The 22,721-nt window shown below is 33.4% G+C and overlaps 1 protein-coding gene across 1 annotated transcript; it reads left to right on the forward strand.

Moving 5' to 3' along the window:
* Nucleotides 1-739: 739 nt before the first annotated feature.
* LOC149532570 (alcohol dehydrogenase-like 5) lies at nucleotides 740-5,341 on the forward strand. Its single transcript, XM_089807558.1, has 10 exons — nucleotides 740-954; nucleotides 1,058-1,197; nucleotides 1,450-1,496; nucleotides 2,333-2,658; nucleotides 2,921-3,003; nucleotides 3,109-3,184; nucleotides 4,063-4,124; nucleotides 4,210-4,305; nucleotides 4,397-4,552; nucleotides 4,922-5,341. The coding sequence occupies exons 1-10, from the start codon at nucleotides 906-908 to the stop codon at nucleotides 5,045-5,047; spliced, it is 1,161 nt and encodes a 386-aa protein (XP_089663684.1). The 5' UTR covers nucleotides 740-905; the 3' UTR covers nucleotides 5,048-5,341.
* The last annotated feature ends 17,380 nt before the right edge of the window (nucleotides 5,342-22,721 follow it).

Here is a 22,721-nt window from a genome sequence, read left to right on the forward strand (position 1 = left end):
TGTCTATACAGGGACGAAAATGCACTTTTAATAATGAATGGATCAATGAAGGTATGGATGTAATCAATGAATCATTAACAACCTGACATATGCAGCAAGAAGACAAACAAAGTCATTTTGGATTGTCATATGCAAGATTTACTAATGAACTCCAAATACTTGCACTGCTCTAATTTTATGGGAAATCCTAGAAGTTTTACCTATACAACAACATTGTACTATTATATTTTGCACGCTTACTTTTACTTACATATAATGCTTCTATCAGACATTGTGCATGCTTCTAGTGACATTTTATAATTATATTGACTTCAAAAATACCTTTATTGTGAATCACTTTTGGACCACCCAAGCCATTATTGTTTCATGGCCAAAAATCAACCAATTATGTTTCACCCTTTATTGATCTATGCAATTTCAGACAATGATATTATTCATAAAAACTCTTTATCTTTTTATCCCTTGAACCTCTTACAAGTACAAGTGCTAGTGTTTAAATTCAAAACTTTTTAAAATATATTTGATCTATTTCATATTTTCATTTATCTATACTTCCAAAATTATTGCCTCACAATAGAATATGCTTGGGGGAATACAATAATAATAACAACAACTACTCCACCAAAACATAGTGAATAGAAAAATAATAAAAATGTAAAATATAGAATATATGTTCGAAATGACAATTATATAAAATTGTAGATCATTTCAGGAATCTCGTGTCTGCAACCAACACAATTATTTTTTAGAATCTCTCTGTGGAAATTATTCAAAGATATGTATTTTAAGATATAAATAAAGTATGGGGGCTCCAACTTCTCCATAGAAAAGTAGAAATCTCATTCAGCAGAACACATTTTCACCATTCTTCATTATTGAGACCGTGTCTTGACTATCAGGTAGCTATGAATGGATCGGTTGGAAACTCCATGGGAAATGTTATAACCTGTAAAGGTAAGGTGCTATCCACTGTGATTTTTCAAGGTTGAATTATAATCATATATCCAAAAATTGAGATTTTGAAAGAGATGTCTGATGAATGGTGGATTTGTTGAAGCTGCTGTGTGTTGGGCACCCGGGGAAGCTCTGGTAATGGAGGAAATTCAAGTGGCTCCACCGCAGTCTCTGGAAGTTCGCATCAGAATAATATGCACTGCTCTGTGCCACACTGATGTCAGTTTTTTGAATATAAAACAGGTTGAAAATCTTTTATCTCATTTGCAATTCTATTAGAATTATGTAGCGTACTTTAAGCTTTGATTGGTTTAGGTGGGTCATCTTGAATTACTTTCGTAAGTAGACTTTATCGAAAAAGAAGCGAGTGTGATTTCAGATGTATTATCTACACAAATCAAAGCTTATAATTTACTATTTTACTATTTAAGCCAATTCAAGCCACCTCTGTCATTAGACATCTGTAGTTCTGACCTCGTAGAGTGTTGTGACCAGGAGAACAACAAAGGACATCCTCGCATTTATGGCCATGAAGCAGTTGGGTATGTCCATTTTTCTCACTCTATGATTTTAGTGGCATTAATATTAAGAGTAAATAGATTTTCACAATCCATAAAATCAATTGTTGTTCTTTTTTGGATTCGATTGTGTAATTTATTTATTTATTTTGTATCAGTGTTTCCGTTCACACTCCGTGATCCATCATTAGAATGAGTGAAGAAACATAAGAAGTGAAAAATGTAGGTGATATTTTTAACACAGCAAGTAAAATTGTGATCTTGCCTTTTTTAGTTTTGCTGAATAAAAGGCCAAAGCAAAAGGTTTGATTCAAAAGAAATTAAAACATAATACATAAGGTTCATAGAATCATTAAGAGATAAAGAAACTAGAGCTAAGAGCCATATAACACCAAAATGGAGCACAAGTCCACTCCTTTATAGGAGCAGTAAAGTCTAAAAAGCTTAAACTTGATCTACTAAAAGAAAGCATGGATCTCCATAGACGAAGTCTTCAAAAAATAAAGAGAGTATGGAAACTTTATTTGTCAGTCCTTAGAGCGCAAAGAATCCTCTTCTTCGTCCTCCAGCTCTGTAGGTGTCGTTTGGGCTTCTTGTTCATTCTTGGCATCTTCTTCATCCTCTTAGATTGTGATATTGCTATGAGGATTCAACTGTCTAATTTTTGTATCAAGCTTATTGACACACATTTCATGATTAATAATTCACAAGAGCCTCTCTCATAAGAGTGAATGGATACTTAGCGCTCATTTCATTTGTTCACTAAAATGAAACATTAGAAACTAATATTGTCAATGACTGGTTGAATTTTTATTTAGGAATAAATATTGTCAACAACTGATTGAATTTTTTTTTGGCAGAAGAGTAGAAAGTGTTGGGGAAAATGTGGAGGGTATTCAGGAGGGAGACACGGTGGTACCTGTGTTTAGGGCACATTGCACTGAATGTGTGGATTGCAAATCAACCAAAAGCAATATGTGTATCAACGGTATGAAAAACAGACATGAGGGACTGATGACAAGTGACAATGGTACAAGATTCAGCATCAATGGGAAGCCTATATACCATTTTTTAGGTGTTTCTAGCTTCTCCGAATACACTGTTGTAGAGGTCCATCAAGTCGTCAAAATAAATCCAATGGCTGCCCCAGACAAAGTTTGTCTTCTTAGCTGTGGGGTTACAACAGGTAAAGATATTACACTGGATAGCTTCTTCAATTCAATATATTAAGAGTTAGGGTAAATTGTAATTGTCAAATTAGGGTATCAGGAAATTATGTAGTGAGTCCCTTGCACATATGATTGAAGTAATTGAAGAATTTGTATACCAATATAGTGACTGAAAGATGCTTGTAAGTAAAGTGTCTATGGAACCAGATTGAGCTGTACAAATTGAAATTTTACTGTTATTTTAGAAGAAATAATAATCTTGGAGGTTTTGTTAATCAGGATTAGGCGGGGTTTGGAAGGTGGGCAATGTAGAGAAGGGCTCCACCGTGGCTGTCTTTGGTTTAGGAACTGTTGGCATGGCTGTAATTCACTTTACTCTTCATCGAGTCCCAACAACAAAGGATGTGGCTCAGAGGGTTCATAGCTAATTCAAGATTTTTTTTCCTGTGTGACATGTAAAATTGCAGGTTGCAGAAGGTGCGAGAATCAGAGGTGTATCTAGAATCATTGGTGTTGATGTGAACCCTAAAAAATTTGAAATTGGTACATTGAGTGTGAATTTGAAATTCTTTCACTATTACTTTGCATTATATATGTCTTTGGGAAAACAATTTATGCACTCAAATTTCATAACATAATTTTGCATCTTACATTTATATTTTTTCAGCTGAAATTGAATTTCCAGTACATGATAGTATAATATTGAATTTTTAGTGCATGAATAGTATAAATCATCCGGGGCACCATCTTATTCTTTTTTGATGGGGTCTTACACTTAGCAAGGCTTGATCCCTCATGGATTCTTTCTAATGGGTTTTTTTACAAATAGCTATAAGATTCACCTCAATGGTGATACAGTTCCATTTTCTAATCAGTCACTGATCAGGTGTAGTGTATTTGTTTCCCTTAGAAATGTCTGAAATGTCTTTTAGGTTTTCAAGAAAATCTCTGTAATGAATCCAATCCCATTGAATCTGGTCTTCAATTGCAAACATTATCCATCATGATAGGCTCTTGCTAACCAAATTTACCTTGCCGATATCAAGTGTCTAGGCTTAATAAGCACAGAATTGGGGCATTGAATTTTCACCTTTAGTGCTTCAACTATATTTATTCAAATAACCCTTTCAATTTCCTCATGTTTGGTAACAAACCATTCAGCTTATCTTTGCTGGGAACTTATTGCAAACTCAAAAAGATATTTAAGTTGTTCGACTATTCATCATGTTGCATAGAATATATGTGCCGAGATCAAGAACTTTCCTTCATGTTCAGGTATAACCAAAAATTTCAAATAAAAACAAGAATACTAAAGAAAAACAGCACACGATTTCAGATAAATCAACTGAAATGTTTACATGTGACAATCTCAAAGATCTAACAGAAGAAGCAAACTTACCTATTCTGTTTCCAATTGGCAGGAAGGAAATTTGGTGTTACAGACTTTGTGAATCCTAAAGAACATGAAAAGCCAATTCACCAGGTTTTTTTTCTTCAATTCTCCAGTTTTTAACAAAGGAGGAGTGTGATCAGGATGAGCTAAATTTGAATATATATATTTATCACAGGTGATCAGAGAAATGAGTGGAAGTGGGGTAGATTACAGCTTTGATTGCACAGGAAACAGCTCTGTCATTGTTGAAGCCTTCAAAAGCACTCGTAATGTAAGATCTCATGCATTGTTTTATAAAAGTGGAGCCAAGATTGACTTGAAGTCATTATATTGTATTGTGATTAACAAAGGGGATTTTGCAGGGATGGGGTACAACAGTGGTTTTAGGAGTGAATATGACAGAGATACCCATAAATATTGCAGAATTGGTGCATGGTAAGACAATAAAAGGGTCATTATTTGGAGGAATGAAGGCAAAAACAGATCTTCCACTACTGGTAGACATGTATATGAAAAAGGTTTTCCTGGATCTTCTGACCTTGGCATTTTGAGTCTGAATGTATGTTCATACAAATAGGATGCTTCAAAATTTACCCTCTCATTTCTGACATTAACTTATGTAGATGTACTGCATAAGTTAGTGTCAGTAGTTTAAAGAAATATTTGATTTTCTGGTTATACTTACTATTTATGGTTATTAGGGAGGGGTTTTTGATATTAAGAAAGAGAATAGGCTCGTTTTTGCTGTTTTTCTAGTGACAAAAGCTCTGCCTTTTGTTGTACTATTGGATGAGCCCCGTTTTTGCTGCTTTTAATATTAAAAACTTACATAGATGTACAGAAGTTTTATCGTATGATGACTTTGATTGTGTTTGCTGTTGTATCAGGAGCTTCAGCTAGATGATTTCATTACTCATGAAATCTCATTTCCTGAGATCAACAAGGCATTTGAGCTGTTGAAAGAAGGAGAATGTTTGAGATGCATTATGTGGATGGACAGGGCATTACATTAGCTTTCTCTTTCTACTAATAGAGAAAGCATTGGATTTAGTTAATTGAAAATATATATTTGTGTTGAAATCTGTGATCCAACCATCTTAAAGGCAAGATGTTTTGTACTTCAGTATAGAGTTTTTCTCTTTTGGGATGTTATGTTTCCATTTTCAGCTTGAATGTCATTCATGACTTTGTTGTCAAATTAGGCTTGATTTGCGTGCTGTTTATTTTTTAAGCTCAGCCACCTGTATATATGTGACATTGTTAAATAAGACATTTTTATTAACTTGATCTCTTCCCTTTAGGTGGTATTTGGTGCACCCATCTTTGGAATCTTTGTAGTGATGTCATAAATAGAGATTTCAATCTTGATAGCAAGAACGCTACTTCTTAACCATTGAAATGATCAATTTAGTTAGATCGAAGCCATTTCCTTATTTGCAGACCAGAATCATTTTGGAGGAGGGCTCGACATCTTGATTCATTTTGGCAGACATTAGGGAGGCTTCTTTTGAAGCGATGCAGAGCATGATAGATAGATAGATTTTTTAATTTTTTATTCCATTATATAATGCTACACCTGACTTCTAATTCCGGCAGCACTTCTTTGATATTTGTAATTCATCAACTTCAACATTTTAATCAAAATTCTGATAGTGCAGCCATCAACAACAACAATGAGACAATGGTATTGCTAGTATATGAATTTGACATGGAAAAAAAAGAACTATATAAAATTATTTTCACACATTAAATAGTTTATAAATATTCATAAAAACTAATAAATGTTTAAAAAGTATATTTTTATCAATTTTTAATAAATAAGATATATGTGTTATATTTTATTAATTAAGAATAATAATTATATTAACACATTTTTAAATTGTTAATTGAATAATTTATAATTTAATAGTATATCTACTGGTCTTATAGTTGCAAGTGCGACAACTTTAGACACATTGCTAGAGATTGCAAGTTACAAGTAAATCGAAATGGACCAAGGTAGGAAAATTCAATTGTTACATGTTATAAGTGTAATAATCTGGGGCATACAATTAGATATTTTAGATTCAATGGATTTGTGAACAATATGAGTACACCTAATATAAAAAAGAATAATAAAAATGGAAGAAGGGCTACTAATATTAGTCATATCAACTATGAGAACATAAATAAGATATTCGTGAAGGAAAAAAAGAATGGAAATGACGAAGTGACAAGAAAGCACAAATTGGTGGGACAAGCACACTAAAGATAGTTGAAGATATTACAGATGATGTGCAACCACTGTAGGTACCTGATGTACCAACTCTAGTGGTCACTGAGTCCGAGATTACACCATCACCTCAAAGGGCAAAAAGAAAATCATCAAGGATTACACCACCTATGAAGACATAGAAGCCTAGTGAACCTACAACAACAAAGTCATCTAGACAAGAGGCCAAAGCAGAAGGGCCTAGCTCCAAGAAACCCAAGGTCACTAAGCCTAAGGCAGTAGAGAAACCAAAGGAAAAGCCAATGAGAGTTGAGAAACCAATCCAAGAGGAAAAGAAAGATGTTGAAAAGAAAAAGTGGAAACCAGATATGAAAAAGATTATAAGAAGGATTGAAAAAGAAGGTAAGATTGATCAGTTAGAGAAATATAATGAGAGATGTAAGGAATCAGATCAAAACTTATTACAAGACTCTTTTATTAGATATCTTTTTAAATTTTACATGATGCAGGATGCTCCCCTTAATACCCCAACAAACAACAGAAACAAAGAACACAAATTGAGATAATAAAATTTGGGCTTCATATTATCGCAACAAATGCGTAATTACATAATTACAATATGTGAACCCACATGGGTGCCTCCCTTACAACAGTCTACAAGATAGAGTCACGACTATCACCTAGAATTTCCCTAGATAACCTACGGGTCTTCCTTATGGGTAAGTGCACCAAGTTGTGGTGCCAAAAAGATGACACTTTATTTTGTATAGTTTTGAAGAGTGCTTACACGCTTTAACATGTACGCACTATAGTTCGCACGTGCTATACTATGTGCATGCTATAGCACGTACACGCTTTTCAAAACAAAAAAAATTATAAAGCACGCACGCACTATTAAGACTTAAATTTAAAAAGCTTTAAATAGCGTGTGCGTGCTATAGGGCACACACACTATTCAGAGCTTTGCATTCTACCAAGCCCAAGGTTTGGTTTTGCCTTGGGGATCCAACCCAAAGGTTTGGAGTCTGTAAACTAGTCTGAGACGTGTTTTGCTGCAAATATACAAAAAATAATTGATTTTTCTTGTGTGCTCTCCTTCAAGTTTCCTCGTGGTTGAGCATCAATAAAATTAGTTTACATGACATTGTAGGTCTCTGTGTTAGCTATATAACCATATAATTTATCTTTTATTTGAACTATTTCAAACCTTTCATCTATAATTTCTTTTGAATGTATGTCTATTTTTTGTCAAAAACCAACATGTACTAATTGGGTTGTAGATTTTAGCCCATTCATCAAATTTTGCAACAACTTAGTTTTTTAGAAAATAGACTCCATTCTACACACTTTGAAAAAAAAAAGTTTTGATTTTAGATTAGTTTTCAATCATTTCTAGGGGGAGCACACGTATATTTCACGTTTTTGGGATGTGTCTAATCAAAAAATTCATTTAAAAAAAAAATACACATCATAAAATTACCTAAAAAATCTGTAACAAACTACATAGTGTTAGGTAACTTTTCACCAGAGTGATTATATAATTTCAAAAAAAAAAGTTAAAATTTTAGGAGGGCCACACTTTGTACTATGTTATGTTTTTTTGGAATAAACAATACCACTTTCTGTAGCCCCCTTTTTTGAGGACCTAAAACTAAACTATTTTGAAAAAAAAACATAGTAGTTTAGAAACTAGATTCAAAGGACTACTACTTTTGTTTTTGTCATATCTTAAAATTTTGAGCATAACTATCTTCAAATTTTTGCTGAAGGTCAGAAATTGTTGATTTCAGAAAAAAGTTGCCCACTTATACCCCCCTTTTGGCACCACAACTTGGTGTACTTACCATTATATAGAGACTTTAACCGCCCAGGAAGGTTCTAGACACTAAGCCCTAACCCTTGAGGCCAACCAATCTCATATTTTATTATTTCATTACACTTTATTACATAGGATTGACTCAAGACAACTTTGAAATAAAATTTCTGATGGGTCCACTTTTGGAGACGATAACTAGCCAATCGTTGACTCGATAGGCTATTATAACCCCATTTTGGAATTTTTTGCTAGCGATCTATCGTAGTTGATTCGTGCAAGTGTCCATTAACCAAGGTTTCACCTCATTTCAGAGCCATTTAGGCCTTCATCACTAGACCTGAAGTTTGTATAGCCAAAATTCATATTGAAAATTTACAATGATTGTACCAATACATATGATATGACAATAAAACTCAACAAGCAAGATGATATGCCTAAGATGAACCTCCACATATGAGATTAGAGAAATTTTAGAGCATAATACCAACTTACTAAAATTAGCAAGCTCCTTCATATAGAAACTCTATACAGGAATAACCCTTATTACAAACACAAAAAATTAGAAAATTGGAAATACAAATATTTTTGGGTGATGCAAGATTTCCTTTATACCTAGGATGCTTCTGCATCATTTTAAGAAGAATTTTATACAACTTAAGAGAAATATACTTGATGACCTCTATGATAAGCTAAAGGTGAGAAGGCAATTGGCTCTAGAAGAAGACTAAAGGGTAAGATCTAGAGTGACTATTGATGAAGTAAATAAAAAAATTGGGCAAGGGTAGAAAGAAAATGAGGACCGAAATGAGAATTGTAAAGATAATGATAGACATATGTGAGGAAAGTTTAAAGGAAACAAAGAAGGCAATAACAAAGTTCTTAATGAGATTGATTACAAGGGTGTTTTTGCACATAAACCCAAAGGAATATCTATTAAAGAGCAACAGTAAATCCACTAGAGGAAGAAGATGATGTTAATCAATTCTTTAGCATAGTATAACAACCAGACTTCTTTTTATCAAACATACCTTTCACTTTGGATCCCCCACAGGAAGAAATGGAGAATGAGAAACAAGATTTTATGGGAAATTTCATCTCTAATGATGAAGTACATGAGATAAGGCTAGATACAAGAGATGAAGAAGATGAAATCATATAAAAGAAGATCAAGAAAAAGAGAAGGAGAAGAAAGAGAAGGGGATATTATGATATAGGAATAAATTAGATGGTTAATCACTGGAGGTAAACCTTTATTAATCAAATTTGATATTGTTGAGAAGCCTATAAATGTACCAAAACATCAACACACACAGGTGACATTTAGCCTTATTGATCCTACAAATAAGAGTAGCATTGCTATGAGTTCATAGGTGACAATAAGAAAGGTTGAGCACATTACAGAGACACCTACCACATCTGGGAGGATGACATTGTTAGAAAGTACTCTAAGAAAGGAACTTGCTAGTACAAAAAAAGATGAAGACTTGGAATCATATGATAAATATTCCTGAATGAAGATATCAATGATGGCCTTTGCTAAGGAAAATGAAAGGTCAAAGAAGAGAACATAAAAGAAAGCAAGAGTACTCAGTCAAGCCTTGGACATACTGAACACGATATTTTCTATTCAGATAGAATTCTAAGGTAATGATATTGTAGATGATTTAGACTCATTACTCAATGAATCTAATACACATTTTCCTTTTCTTAAGAAAGCAACTAAAGATAAAGCAAATAAATATTATAGAGATGAAAATTTTAGCACAATATGTGTTTGAATTGAAAATGATGTTATGTTAATTAATGAGCATATAAAAGATATAAAGGCATGCATAGATGAATGAAAGGAGATGTATATTATTTTTGTAAAGTTAGATAAGCATGTGAATGATGTAGACAAGTGTATAAAGGAGGAGGAAGAAAACTTAGAGAAGATAGCAATACTTTTTGAGAAGTCTAAGTAGAATGTAACTAGGACATAATTTCCATAGCAAGTCAAATTGTGATATTACTATCAGGATTTAACTGTGTGATTTTGAGTCAAACTCATTGACCCATGTTTCATGGGTAATGATTCAACATGAATCCATCTCTCATGAGAATAAATGGAACACTTAGCACTCATTGGATCTAGGTGATTCTCACAGGGGTGAAGCATTGGGACTTCCTGGGAGGTCACCCATCCCAATACTACTCCAGCCTAAGCACGCTTAACTATGGAGTTTCCTCCATGGTTAAACCCAAAGCTTGCAACCCCATTTGCAAAACCTTCATCAAGTGTTGTGCCTTATGAACCATTCATTAGAAATCGCCTTAAGCTCATCAATTGATAAGTAGGAGATAATTTCCATAGCAAGTCAAATTATGAGATTGCTATCAGGATTTAACTGTGTGATTTTGAGCTAAACTCATTGACCCATGTTTCATGAGTAGTAATTAAACATGAATCCATCTCTCGTGAGAATAAATGGAACACTTAGTACTCATCAGATCTAGGTGATGCTCATAGGGGTGAAGCACCAAGACTTCCTAGGAGGTCACCCATCCCAGTACTACTCTAGCCTGAGTGCGCTTAACTACAGAGTTTCCTCCATGGTTAAACCAAATCTTGCAACCCCATTTGCAAAAGTTTTACCAGGTGTTGTGCCTTATGAACCATTCATTAGAAAGCCCCTTAAGCTCATCAATTGATAATTAGGGGCTTAACGGGCTTTCTAACGAAAGGTTCATAAGGCACAACACTTGGTGAAGGTTTTGCAAATGGGGATCAAGCTTTGGGTTTAACCATGGAGGAAAATATGTAGTTAAGCACACTCATGCTGAAGTAGTATTGGGATGGGTGACCTCCCAGGAAGTCCTAGTGCTTCACCCTTGTGAGCATCACCTATATCCAATGAGTGCTAAGTGTTTCATTTATTCTCATGAGAGATGGATTCATGTTAAATTACTACTCATGAAACATGGGTCAATGAGTTTGACTCAAAATCACACAATTAAATCCTAATAGAAATATCACAGAATGTAACTATTTTTGACAAAGTTGTAAGTAATGTGATGGATAAGATGAGCATTCTATAGAGAGAAAGGGGCAAAGTAATTCAAAAATTTGACACTCTGAGGAATTTTTGGATACCAAAGTTTGAAATTATGTAGAAGTAGCTAAATCTATTAGAGTAATAAAAAAAAATCATATACATTGTTCAATACTGTAGATTTACAAGAAATTGAGCTAGAAAATTATGCACTATATGGAGAGATTCGGGTAGAAGAGAACCTTAAGAAATCACAGGATGAAAACTTTGAAGCCCTTGAGGTAAACTTTGTAGATGTGTTGAGATTTGTATAGCATACAATGTTTTTCAATAATTTTTTTGACTTGCATATATAGCATTTTGATTCTTGTATTTTTCATTGAAGTCAAATGGGGAGTAGTATAGTGAAAAATGAGGAGTTAGACAATATAAGTATAAGGGAGAGTATTGTATAGATTATTCTCTTTTGAGTAAGTTTTTGTTTTGGCATTGAAACTTACCCATTTTTCACCAAGAGTTGCCATTAATGCCAAAGGGGAGATTGTTGACAAGTGATCAACATTGAATGTGTAGATATTGCCATTGATGGAAATATAATTAGTTAGTATGATCACCTTGCTTAATGATCAGTTTTGGTCATATGTATACATGAAAAATGACTAAGTATTATGTAGAAAAACAAAGTACAATTGAATAGTTTTGATCAATAAACACAATCTATTAATCAAATATGGAAATAATTTTGGGAAATGATAATATGAGGTTTGTATATGCTTTAGATAAGGCCGCCTATGGTTAGATTTTGTTTGGAACATGTTTTGGTTTGAAAACGAAAAAATGGAAGTGTTTACACTTATCAAAGATTAATATTTAAGATTGAGAAAATTGGCCTAATTAATTGAATTATATCATCAATTCAATTACTTGGAATTGTAGGAACAACATTCTAGATGTTAACCCTTGGATAAAATATCTTAATAATTATTTTTGGAGATTGTTCCACATGTTTTGTGAAGACATATTGCTGGCTGACTAGGAAATGAATTGAGAAGGGTATAGAGAAAAGTTAGATTTTGTATGAAAGCACGATAATAGATGCTTTGATGATTATATGTGAGCATTGATGCTAGAAGAAATTAGATGCAAGTTATATTGCAGACTAATCAAACATTGTGATTTCAATACAATCATTTTTGGTATTCTATATACATTATCTTTCTAATTATACAAGTCCTTATTAAGAAATGAGCATTATATTGTAATACAACTCCTGATAGGGTTGAGATCTCTAACAAGGTCAAGTAATCTAACAAGGAATAATGTACTAAATGTATGCAATGACTCCTAATAGGGCCAGATCTCCTAAAAGAATTTTTTTTCAAATTCTAGTACATAGTTGTGGGTACCATGCCCACCATGGTTTTTCCTTGGCTAGGGTTTCTTAAAAATTAAATCATGGTGTTAAGAGTTCTTTATTGATTTATGGTTTACTTTCTTGTATTACTTTATGTGGATGTTCATGTTACAAATAGATAATACTAAGGGGGTGGGTTGAATTAGTATTCTAAAAACTTTTGGCCACAACTAGATATTATTATTTACATTACAACATGCATAAAAGTAAACTAATAATGTTAAATAGTAAATAAAACCATACTTAGAGAGAACTCATAACACCATTATTTGTGGAAACTTTAGCCAAGGGAAAACCCCGGTTGGGATGATACCCACAATGATCCACTAAACAAAAAAATTTAGTTAAGGATATTAATCCTGTTAGGAGTTTGTGAATTACATATAGTGTCTCAGTCCTAGTTAGAGGACTAGGCCCTGTTAAAAGGCTCAACCCTATCAAAAGTTTCTTCAACCTTGTTAGGATTTTGATATTATAATTACAACTGTATGCAAGAAGATCCCACTTCCCTAACATGCAATTATACAATATAGTGCCTTTATACAAAACAAATAGATACAAAAACCTCTTTATCACTGATTGTCATACTTTGCATAGCCTGATCTAACATTAGAATTTCCACCATAGATCTCTCATATAACTTCATAGGTCATATACATAGATTATATATACATCATATACTTTGCATTCTCAGATATATCACATATCGCACATCACAATGCTTCGCATAAAGTAGCTCTTTACTTATATCATCTCCTTTCACAAAATTCTTGTGTAGTCAGCTTGATGCAAACTAATATTACAATGACTTAGGGTAAAAATCTAGGATGTTGTCCCTACAAACATAAGTAATTATTTCATGATCGAAATTATTCCTTAACACTTTATACCTCTTTTCCTATTGTAGTCTATTCTACTATGCACACTGCCTTTACTGGTATTTATCGTGTAACTTTGTCTATACTATCCATACTAACCAGTAAATATGGAATACTCAGAGTTTTTTAGGGGTGGGGGTGGTGGGTGGGGGCAGTGAATCAGTATTCTATAAACTTTAGCCCAAAACTAGATATTATTAATTATCTTATAACTTGCATATAAAAGAAAACTAATTATATTGAACAATAAACATAACCAAACAATAAGAGAACTCATAAAACCATATTTTTTAACTAGGGAATACTCCGGTGGGGATGGTGCCCACAAAATGATCCACTAATCAAAAGTATATGGTTAAAGATATTGACCCTATTAGGAATCTATTACATGCATATAGTGTTTTGGTCCTTGTTAGAGGACTTAGGCTTTGTTAAAAGCCTTGATCCTATTAGGAGTTTCTTCAACTTGTTAGGAGTTGGTGCATATACATATACAAAATGTTGTACAAGCTAAGTCCACTGCCCAAACATGTAACTTACAATGTAATTCCTTGATACAAAAACCTCTTTACTTGTTGTTGATATCTTCAATATCTGATATATCACTCGTAGCTATTCACAAAAATCATTATCCACTTATCATACATCAAAATTTGCATCCCATAAAGTATGCATAGTCTTCCTTAGAAGCACACTTAACTTCACATATTGTAATCTTCTTATATACCTTTACAATTTACAAAATATTGTCCAGTCAACCTTCAAGCTTTCACACACTTGACAAAATACAAATTTAAATCTTTCCCTCTTTGGGTTAACATCTAGGATGTCATCCCTAATTAGTCAAGTAATTATTTTTTAAACAAAAATATTCCTTAACTCACAATTAACCACTTTCTTTTATGCTTTGTTCATGTCTATATACTATTGCAATTGGCAAAACTATTGTATCTTCTTTCATACTAACCATACTCACTCGTGTACTTGAAAATTTCATTTTGACACTCTATACTATCTGTACCTAAATGTGCACATGTCCATAATGTCTCATTCAACTTTACATACCAAAATTGTATCTACTTTGCTAGATAGCTTATTTGATACTTCAACATTTTTCTAAGTTTAACTGTTGGATCTTCATCTGTACATTATACCTTCTTTATACAAGATATATGTTGCCATAAATGATAACTCCAACTTATCTACTTAGCCAAATTTCAAACAAGGACTTAGTGAATGAATGAGAGAGCTTAGGAGTTAGTGAGTGAAGGCAGGAGGGAGAGAGATGATTCAAAATATGTTTGCATGCATGTTTACCTATTGATTACATGTTTGGGAAACAATGATTACCTATTTTAGACTATGCTTAATTCAACTAGGTGGAAAAAAACTTTGATGTGTTAGGATTTTTTGATCTACATAATATTTTAGATCTCTTCAATATCTATCCAATGCATTTTCAATGGAGTCAATCAAACTTTGGATGTGAAAGTTATGTCCTTTAGAGTAGAGCTCATTTTTATTTCTTCAACACCCGATTGGGTTTTGAATGTACTTTTCACTTTTCATTACCTAATTGGTTTATTTGAAAATCTAAAACTCGATCAAGTTATGGCTTTTTAATATCCTTGTGAGTTGACCCAAAGGCTTGGGAAGTCATTTTTCCCTCCAATCTTATTGCTTTAGACAGTTTTTCATCTTCTAAGATGAATTCTCATCCTTCATCAAGTTTCCAAATTTAGTGAAGTGGGTATGTATAAAATCACCACCATAATCTCACTTGTCTTCTTTTCTTTCTAAACATATCAATTCTTCCTTTTTTGGACAACATTAACATTGTAAACTTTAATTATTTTTACCACTATCTTTACAGTCCTCATAGATATATGTCTAACTTTTTTTAATAACTTTTAATATACTTAACCAAATGAAACATAAATTACATATTATTTTCCTACACTTCATTCTATACACTTTTAAAAAGAAAAGTTTTTTATTTTCGTTTGTTTTGTTCATTTTTGTTTGTTTTGATGCAAGTTATGGCTTGACACGAACAAGTACCAAAATTTCAGAATGTAGTCACTTCAATAATTCATAAGAAAAAAAAAATTATTGGAAAATTATGCAAAAATATATCTAAATTATCGATATCACTCTTATCTATCATCCTGCCAAAGGGATTTGTAAAATATTGAATATAACTAGGTCATTTGCACTACACACAAAAACAACTATGTTGAGTTTTCTCAAAAAATCATGAACTATTGTTTGTGTGCACAGGGTTTGACCCACCTAATCTTATCCATTTTCTAAAAAATATAGAAGTTTAGAAAATAGATTTAGAGTACTACAATTTATATTTTTTACACATCTTGTCATTTTGAGTGGATGGTTCTCAAATGCCTCATCTATATTCAAGTTTACTTGATTTCAAAAAAAAAATGTTCACTTATACCTACCTTTTTGTACATCATCTTGGTGCACTTACTAGGAAAGGGAATTCAAATAATTTATATTGAAGAGGATGAAGAGAGGTGTTAAATATTTGAAATGGGTTATGGGTATATGTTATTTTTCGGGGATCGATGCAAATGTAATGGCATTGCCTTTTTATGCTATTTATTTTTCAATTGCAACAATCAATTACATTTATATGGAGAATGAGTTATGAATATACATGTATCTTCAGGGAGGATAAACAAATGGTTAAGTATTACCAAGAAATTCAATATAAAAATGCTGGCAATCAAAAGATATTCAACACTTTGATATCACATTTGATATCATAAGTGTTGGCCTCTATAATATCAACATGTGATATTCACCAAATATGTAAAATATTCATAAGGTGTGTGCACACACGTTCTCAAAGATACTTATCATATGAATAGCCATGTTCTATTTAAGGAACTTAATCCACCATGCAAATAATCTTCTATTGTGATCTTCTTAGACATCACAATAGAAGGCGATGGTCTATTTAAGGAACTGAATCCACCATGCAAGATATCATGTCTCATGATCCCCTTAGATATCATAAGATGTCCATCATAATAGATGGCCATAGTCTATTTAAGGAACTTAATCCACCATGCAAGTTTATAATCTATTAAAATCCATTTCAGATATCATGAAATATCTATCACAATAGAGGTTAAGTTATTGAAAGATCGCCACCTTTCAATAACTTCTACACATACAAGTGGTAATTATTCAGAAGTTGTCACTTTCTCATGATGTACATAAGGGTTAGGCCCAAATAATCATGAAGTTTATTCATGAATCACACTCTTCTTGACTGCTACAATTTATTGATCACTAGAGAATCCATATCCACATGGTCTACTCCATCTAAATCAATAAGAATGAGATCACCAAAGGTTGACATATCCATATCCTCTATTTGTTCCCTCTCTTTCAAGGTTTCCTCCAATGAAATGCCAAGCTCCCACTTCCTGCAAAAACATTCTCAAAGGAAAACATCAAGGCAAATAGCTCTTTTGTTTATGTACAAATACAAATAAGATTGAGACTAAAAATATTATATAAGTAAAATAATTAAAGATAATAAACAATTGTATATCATTTTATTTAATATTTCATAATCATTAGACTTTATTGTAGTAAAAAATAATTATTAATCATTTCATTTAAAATAGATTATATGGTAGTGTTAGCCACAAGATTCTCACATACTAACACTATCAAAATTTAAATCTATTTCCTCTATAATGGTTTTATTAGATTCTCTAGGAATATATGACTAAAGATTACATTAATATAAATATAACTTCAAAGGCTATATATAAATTAATATTTCTAATATATACTTTTATACCTCTATAAGGATTTCATTAGATTCTCTAGGAATATAGGACTAAAGATTACATAAAAATAAACATAACTTCAAAGACTATATAAATTAATATTTCTAATATATGCTTTTATAATTCTATATAAATAAGGAATACAGATATTTTTTATATAGTCACCAACATCATGGATCTAAGAAATCTTATTTAATATTTATAAAAGACTATTAATAATACAATTTACCTTTTGTTTACCTTCAACTACATACATGGTCCTCGATCCTCATTATGGGGTGTACCTTAAGGAGTTTTCTCACTTCTATCAATACCATTTGGCATCCCTTTGGTGTTCCTTATATTCGTTGGCTATTATATTATTATGTTATCGGTGACCATTTTGAATTGCTAAGGATGGAAATATAGACAAAAAATGATATCATGTTACCATGTGAGATAGATTTTTTAATATGATCAGCGAGAATAGAATTTGGCATCGATTGTTCCATGTAAGAGTTCCTATATCGGGCAATTGCTAAGAATCTAAACAATATGTTGAATCATGAACGTATTGCCTTCAAATCCATTAATGTTCATTAATGCAGGGCTAAAGAAGCCTATGATAGGATGACTAATGTGAATGGTAAAATTCTTGCCAATGCTTCAAATACCCTTATTATTACCAAGCGTAACACCTTTCCACCAAAAAAAAAACTAGGTCATATTCTCAGGCCTATGTCATTTTCTGTTAGGATTAAACTCTGACATAGGCAAATTAGGGGTCCAAACTTGTGTTGAATAGAGGTCAATGGTCTTGATAGACTAGAGGACTTGATATCACCATTCTCCATGTCATTTTTTTATTTATTAAATTTGCAGGTGGCTTTCATACCATGTTATTTATTTGTGGTAGTTGCAAATGTAATGACACTTTCTTTTTATGGTATGTGTTTTTCAATTGCAACAATCAATTACATTTAAGTACATCCTATATATATATATATATGTTGGAATGTCTGAATGGGAAGAGATCTTTTGAGAGGGGGGTGGGGGTGAATCAGAAGTACTAGCCTTTTAACCACTTTTTATACCCTTAATAACATATAACTGAAATTGTCATGCATGCATTATAAACATTAAACAATCATGTGAAACAAACATGCATCACCACATACCACTTGAGATTTTGGTGACCTAGAAACCCTCCAGGAATATGAAGGTAAAACTGGGGTGGGGATGATACCCACGAAATTTCTGCAGCAATTAGTTTCAACCACTTCTGATGGTTTGCCCTGTTAAAGGCCTGCCCTGTTAAAGGCTTTACACTATGTCAATAGTGACCTAGTTAAAGGATTTACAAACACTTTACATGAAGTGTTACCCTGTTAAAGGATTTAATCACCTTTTTAAAGGATCTACAAGATAGCTGTTAAGCTAACCTATCAACATAGGGTTTCCTTTCTAATACAATGGCTAACGAGTATTAGGTATAATAAACCTGATAGCTTACAATCCTTGATTGCTAAATACAGGTGCTTGATCTACTTTCCCTAATCTTGATCTCCTAAGATCTAATATTTGTTCGTATCCCTTGCTTTGTTCTGATCAACTGAATGTCTAATTGCTATCCTTTCCACTTAATCTTTAACACCAAAGCTCTGCAACGACCTTAATAAAAGGCTCTATTATTCCTTCTTTTCTTCAACTCTCTTTCAATGGCGTCAGGACTCCCTTATAAAGATTAGTGGATCGTTATGCATCCTTGGATAAAGTGTTCCCGCTCAAACCCAAGAAATTCACCCATTGGTTGCATGCAATTCCAATTTTTTGATTGGTTGCATGAGGGTCGCATAGGTAAATGGAAGGATTTGATCTTATCTCCTTATCCTGTCATGAGTCATGCATAACTGTTTTACATCTTGGTTTGTATTGGCACAAACTCTTATGCTAATTTTGCATTGCTTGGCTCATAAAGTAATACTGATGCTCGGCACCATCTATTCTGGATTGCTCAGCATCCACTGTGTTTCCTACGTTACTCGGCTGCTATAGAATTCCTGAATCACTCGGCTCCTATTAACTTCACAATGCTTGACACACACTGTCTTTTGATCTACTCGGCACATGTTGAATTCTGTATAGCTCAACATACACTGAAATGTGTTCTGCTCAGCATCAACTGTAGTTTTCTCAGCACTTTCTGTGACTTGGCATATAAAGAAATTTTGGCTCAGCTCCCATTTTGTACTCGGCATGTATGGTGAAAATGGTTAAGTGTGTTGACACTCATTTGTCAATCTTATTTATTTGATCAACAATCTCCCCCTTTGACATGAGTGTCAAAAACACTTAATTGATCATTCATGATCTAAACCTTATATGTACATTCTTCACTAACAAATGTCAAAAAGATATTATACCTTATGACTCCCCCTGAGTTGATTATGCCTTGTCATGTCATGAATTCTGATGTCTTGTGCCATTGTGCCTAATGTTCTATTTAATATATCTCTCCAATATTATCTCCCTCTTAGAATATTATCTCCCCCTTTTTGACACTGATTTCAAAGGGTCCTAAATGGTAATGCCATGCTTGGCCAAAAATGTCTTATTTACCTCAAGGAGTATTTTGAGAGTTGCATCCTAGTTATTCAAGGCAATATCCAATGACTTTTGTTGGATTGCAAGCTCTGCTACTAGATCAACAAGTCCTTCATTTGTAGAAATATTTGGATCCTTCTTCAGGACTGTTTCTACATACATTTTCTCCTTGTGTAATAATTCCAAGTGAGGAGTGATAGAGGCTTGGATTTGCATCAGCTTTTCTTTAATAGTGGTCTCTTCTGCTGATAATGCAGCTAATTCACTCTGAGTGTGAAGTCTATGAGAAAATTGCTTTTCACTCTGTGCAGGATCTAAGGGTAGTTGCATGCTGGAGAGCTTTAATTTACTCTCAAGGTTCAAAATTTTTGGATTTATTTCTTGTGTGAACTTGGAAAAATCATACAATTTGCTATAAAGGGAAAAGATGTTCCCTAATACACTCTTTACATTATCCAATTTCTTAACTAGGTCAACCTGTCCCAAAATTATGTTATTAGCTATCTTCTGGTTGACCTTACCTACAAACTTATTTTCTAACCATTCCATTATTTTTACATTAGTATCATGGTCTTCATTATTCACTTGGTCAACTATATCAGATAGTTTCTCAAGGATTGGCATGTTTGTATCTGGAGGTTGTAGGTTGAAGGCATCCATCAATATATCTTTGATCTCATTCATTGGTTGCTTGTATTTGTAGTCTTTCCTCATTGCCTCTTGCTTCCTTCTCTTATCCAATGCACTATGTATTTCATTCATCTTTTCCTCATTTAGAGTGCTTGAATCATAATAGGGTATTTTAATTTCTTCATCAAGCTCAGGAATGCCATAATGAATGGTCCTCGCTATCCTAGTAGAACTTGAGCTTGGTGTACTGACATGTAAGGTCATCATTTCAGTACATAGCTTTTGAATAGGTTTGGTAGGAGTTCCCGTTTTTGGTGATTCAACCAAAGTTTGTATTGTAGACTCCTCCTTATCCTGTGTTTCTTCCTTATCCTCTTCTTGTGTCACTACTACTGGAGGTATACTTGATGTTTGTACTGTTATACCTGTGACTTCCTCTGTTGTTGCACTTAGCTCCCGATGAGCTTGTATGGCTATTCTTGGTGGTGATGGAGGTGGTAGAAATGTAAGCCTAGTAGTTTGAATGATTTGAGGTGGTTCTTGTGGTGACACCTTGGCTTCTTTGAGTTTATCTACTAACTTTTGGAGATCATCTACACTAACCAATATGGGACTTGTACGCAATTGTGCTTGTAGAGTTGTTTGGTCAAGGATCTTAGTAAGATCCTTTGTAGTTAATGGATTGATGTTTTGAAATGAGGTGTCAACAACATCCTTAATCTTTATGATTTCTGCAAGTGTGGTAGTAAAGTGAGGAGGACTAGGAGGTGAAAGTTGTGTGGCTTGCACACTTTGCTTCTCATCAGTACCTTTGTCTTCATCTTTTCCTTCCTCCTCTGTTTCTTTCTTATTTTCCTCTTCTTCAACCTTTTTCTCTTCTTCTGTCTTCTCTTCTCTTCTCTTCCTTATTTCCTTAGGTTTAGCAACAGCTTCTTCTTTGTACTCCTCTTCAAGGACATCTTCAATCTTCTTATATAAATTCTTCCACGCTCTTGTAGTTCTTTGTACAACTTCTTCAATTTTGTTTTGTAAGATGGAGAATGCCCCATATTTAAGTGTAAACCTTTTATTATGCCATTTGACTGCTTGAGTTACTTGTTCCTTTGTCAAATCAGGCAGTATGTTTGCTAGGGTTGATTCCCTCATCTCTTTCTCCATCATTAGACAGAAATGCCATCTGTCTTCTATAATTTTAGACAATTCCTTTGGCAATTGTCCATCTAGTTCAAGAGGTGTATACTTGAACTGTGCCATTAATGCATAGACTAATTCTTCTATGCTATTTTGTTCCTCTACTGAACTTATTGAAATCAATCCCTTTTATTTCACTTAAGTCTCCATTCCTAATCTTCTCACATAATATATCAACTGAAGACTTAGGAGGATGACTTACCTTTTCAGTCTAATCTTCTTCATTAGTATCAGGTTGAACCACATATCTTTTCCTTTTCCTTGGCTCTTCCTATGAATTCTTGATTGACTTCTTCTTCTTTGTCGCTTCCTCTTTGGCTTTTTGTGTAGAGGCCCTTGTTGTAGCTCTGGTTGTTGGCTTCTTAGGTGTTTGCACGGTAGCTTTCTTTGGTGAAGGCTGAGAAGCAAGAGGTTTCTTTGCCTTGTTTTTGATGACTTTGCCTTTGATGGGTGCTTCCTTGGTTTCTTCTTCCTCGGCACTCTCATCTTCGTCTTCACCTTGGCCTTGTGACAATTCAAGTGGCCCTTGTTCTGGCTCATCCTCATCTTTCTCTTCATCATCTTCTTTTTCTCCTTCACTAATCTCCTCTACTTCACTTGTTACACTTGTTTCTGTAACACCAAATTTCTTCTTTATCTTCCTCACTAGCTTGTCCTTCTTCTTGATTGCTGTGGCTATTTTGAGTTTTGTAACAACTCTTGATTTGATAGTGTCAAATGTTCCAAATGCCTTTGCAGATTTTTCCATTTCCTCGGCAAGTAATGTTGTGATGGCTGCAGAAGCTTGGTCAACATCATGCTCATATCCCAATGGTCTAAGCCATCTTGCCCTTGGAAGGACTGCTTGAATGTAAGTATAATCAATGTCAATTAGAAAGCATATGTCATTTACATGCTTTTCCACTAGTGAAACTGGTATCCTTATTCTATTCTTCATTGCATTTTTGAAATCATCAAAATAGATAGACATTTGATCATCAAAGCTATCTCCCATTTGTGCAATGAAATCATTTATTTGATGAACAATAGTTTTATTCTGACTCCAGTTGACTTTTCCAAATGAAGGGAATTCCTTCATCACATAAAAGAACATACAAACCAACA

This window comes from Cupressus sempervirens, chromosome 10, assembly GCF_028749045.1.
Source record: "Cupressus sempervirens isolate cs-2001-9-10 chromosome 10, ASM2874904v1, whole genome shotgun sequence".
Classification (NCBI taxonomy): domain Eukaryota; kingdom Viridiplantae; phylum Streptophyta; class Pinopsida; order Cupressales; family Cupressaceae; genus Cupressus; species Cupressus sempervirens.

Bases quoted from the DNA above. Each gene is read 5' to 3' on its own strand.
- LOC149532570 (XM_089807558.1), top strand. From the start codon at position 906: ATGAATGGATCGGTTGGAAACTCCATGGGAAATGTTATAACCTGTAAA. The intron at 955-1,057 runs GTAAGGTGCTAT...GATTTGTTGAAG, and splicing joins AAATGTTATAACCTGTAAAG to CTGCTGTGTGTTGGGCACCC. The intron at 2,659-2,920 runs GTAAAGATATTA...TTTGTTAATCAG, and splicing joins TAGCTGTGGGGTTACAACAG to GATTAGGCGGGGTTTGGAAG.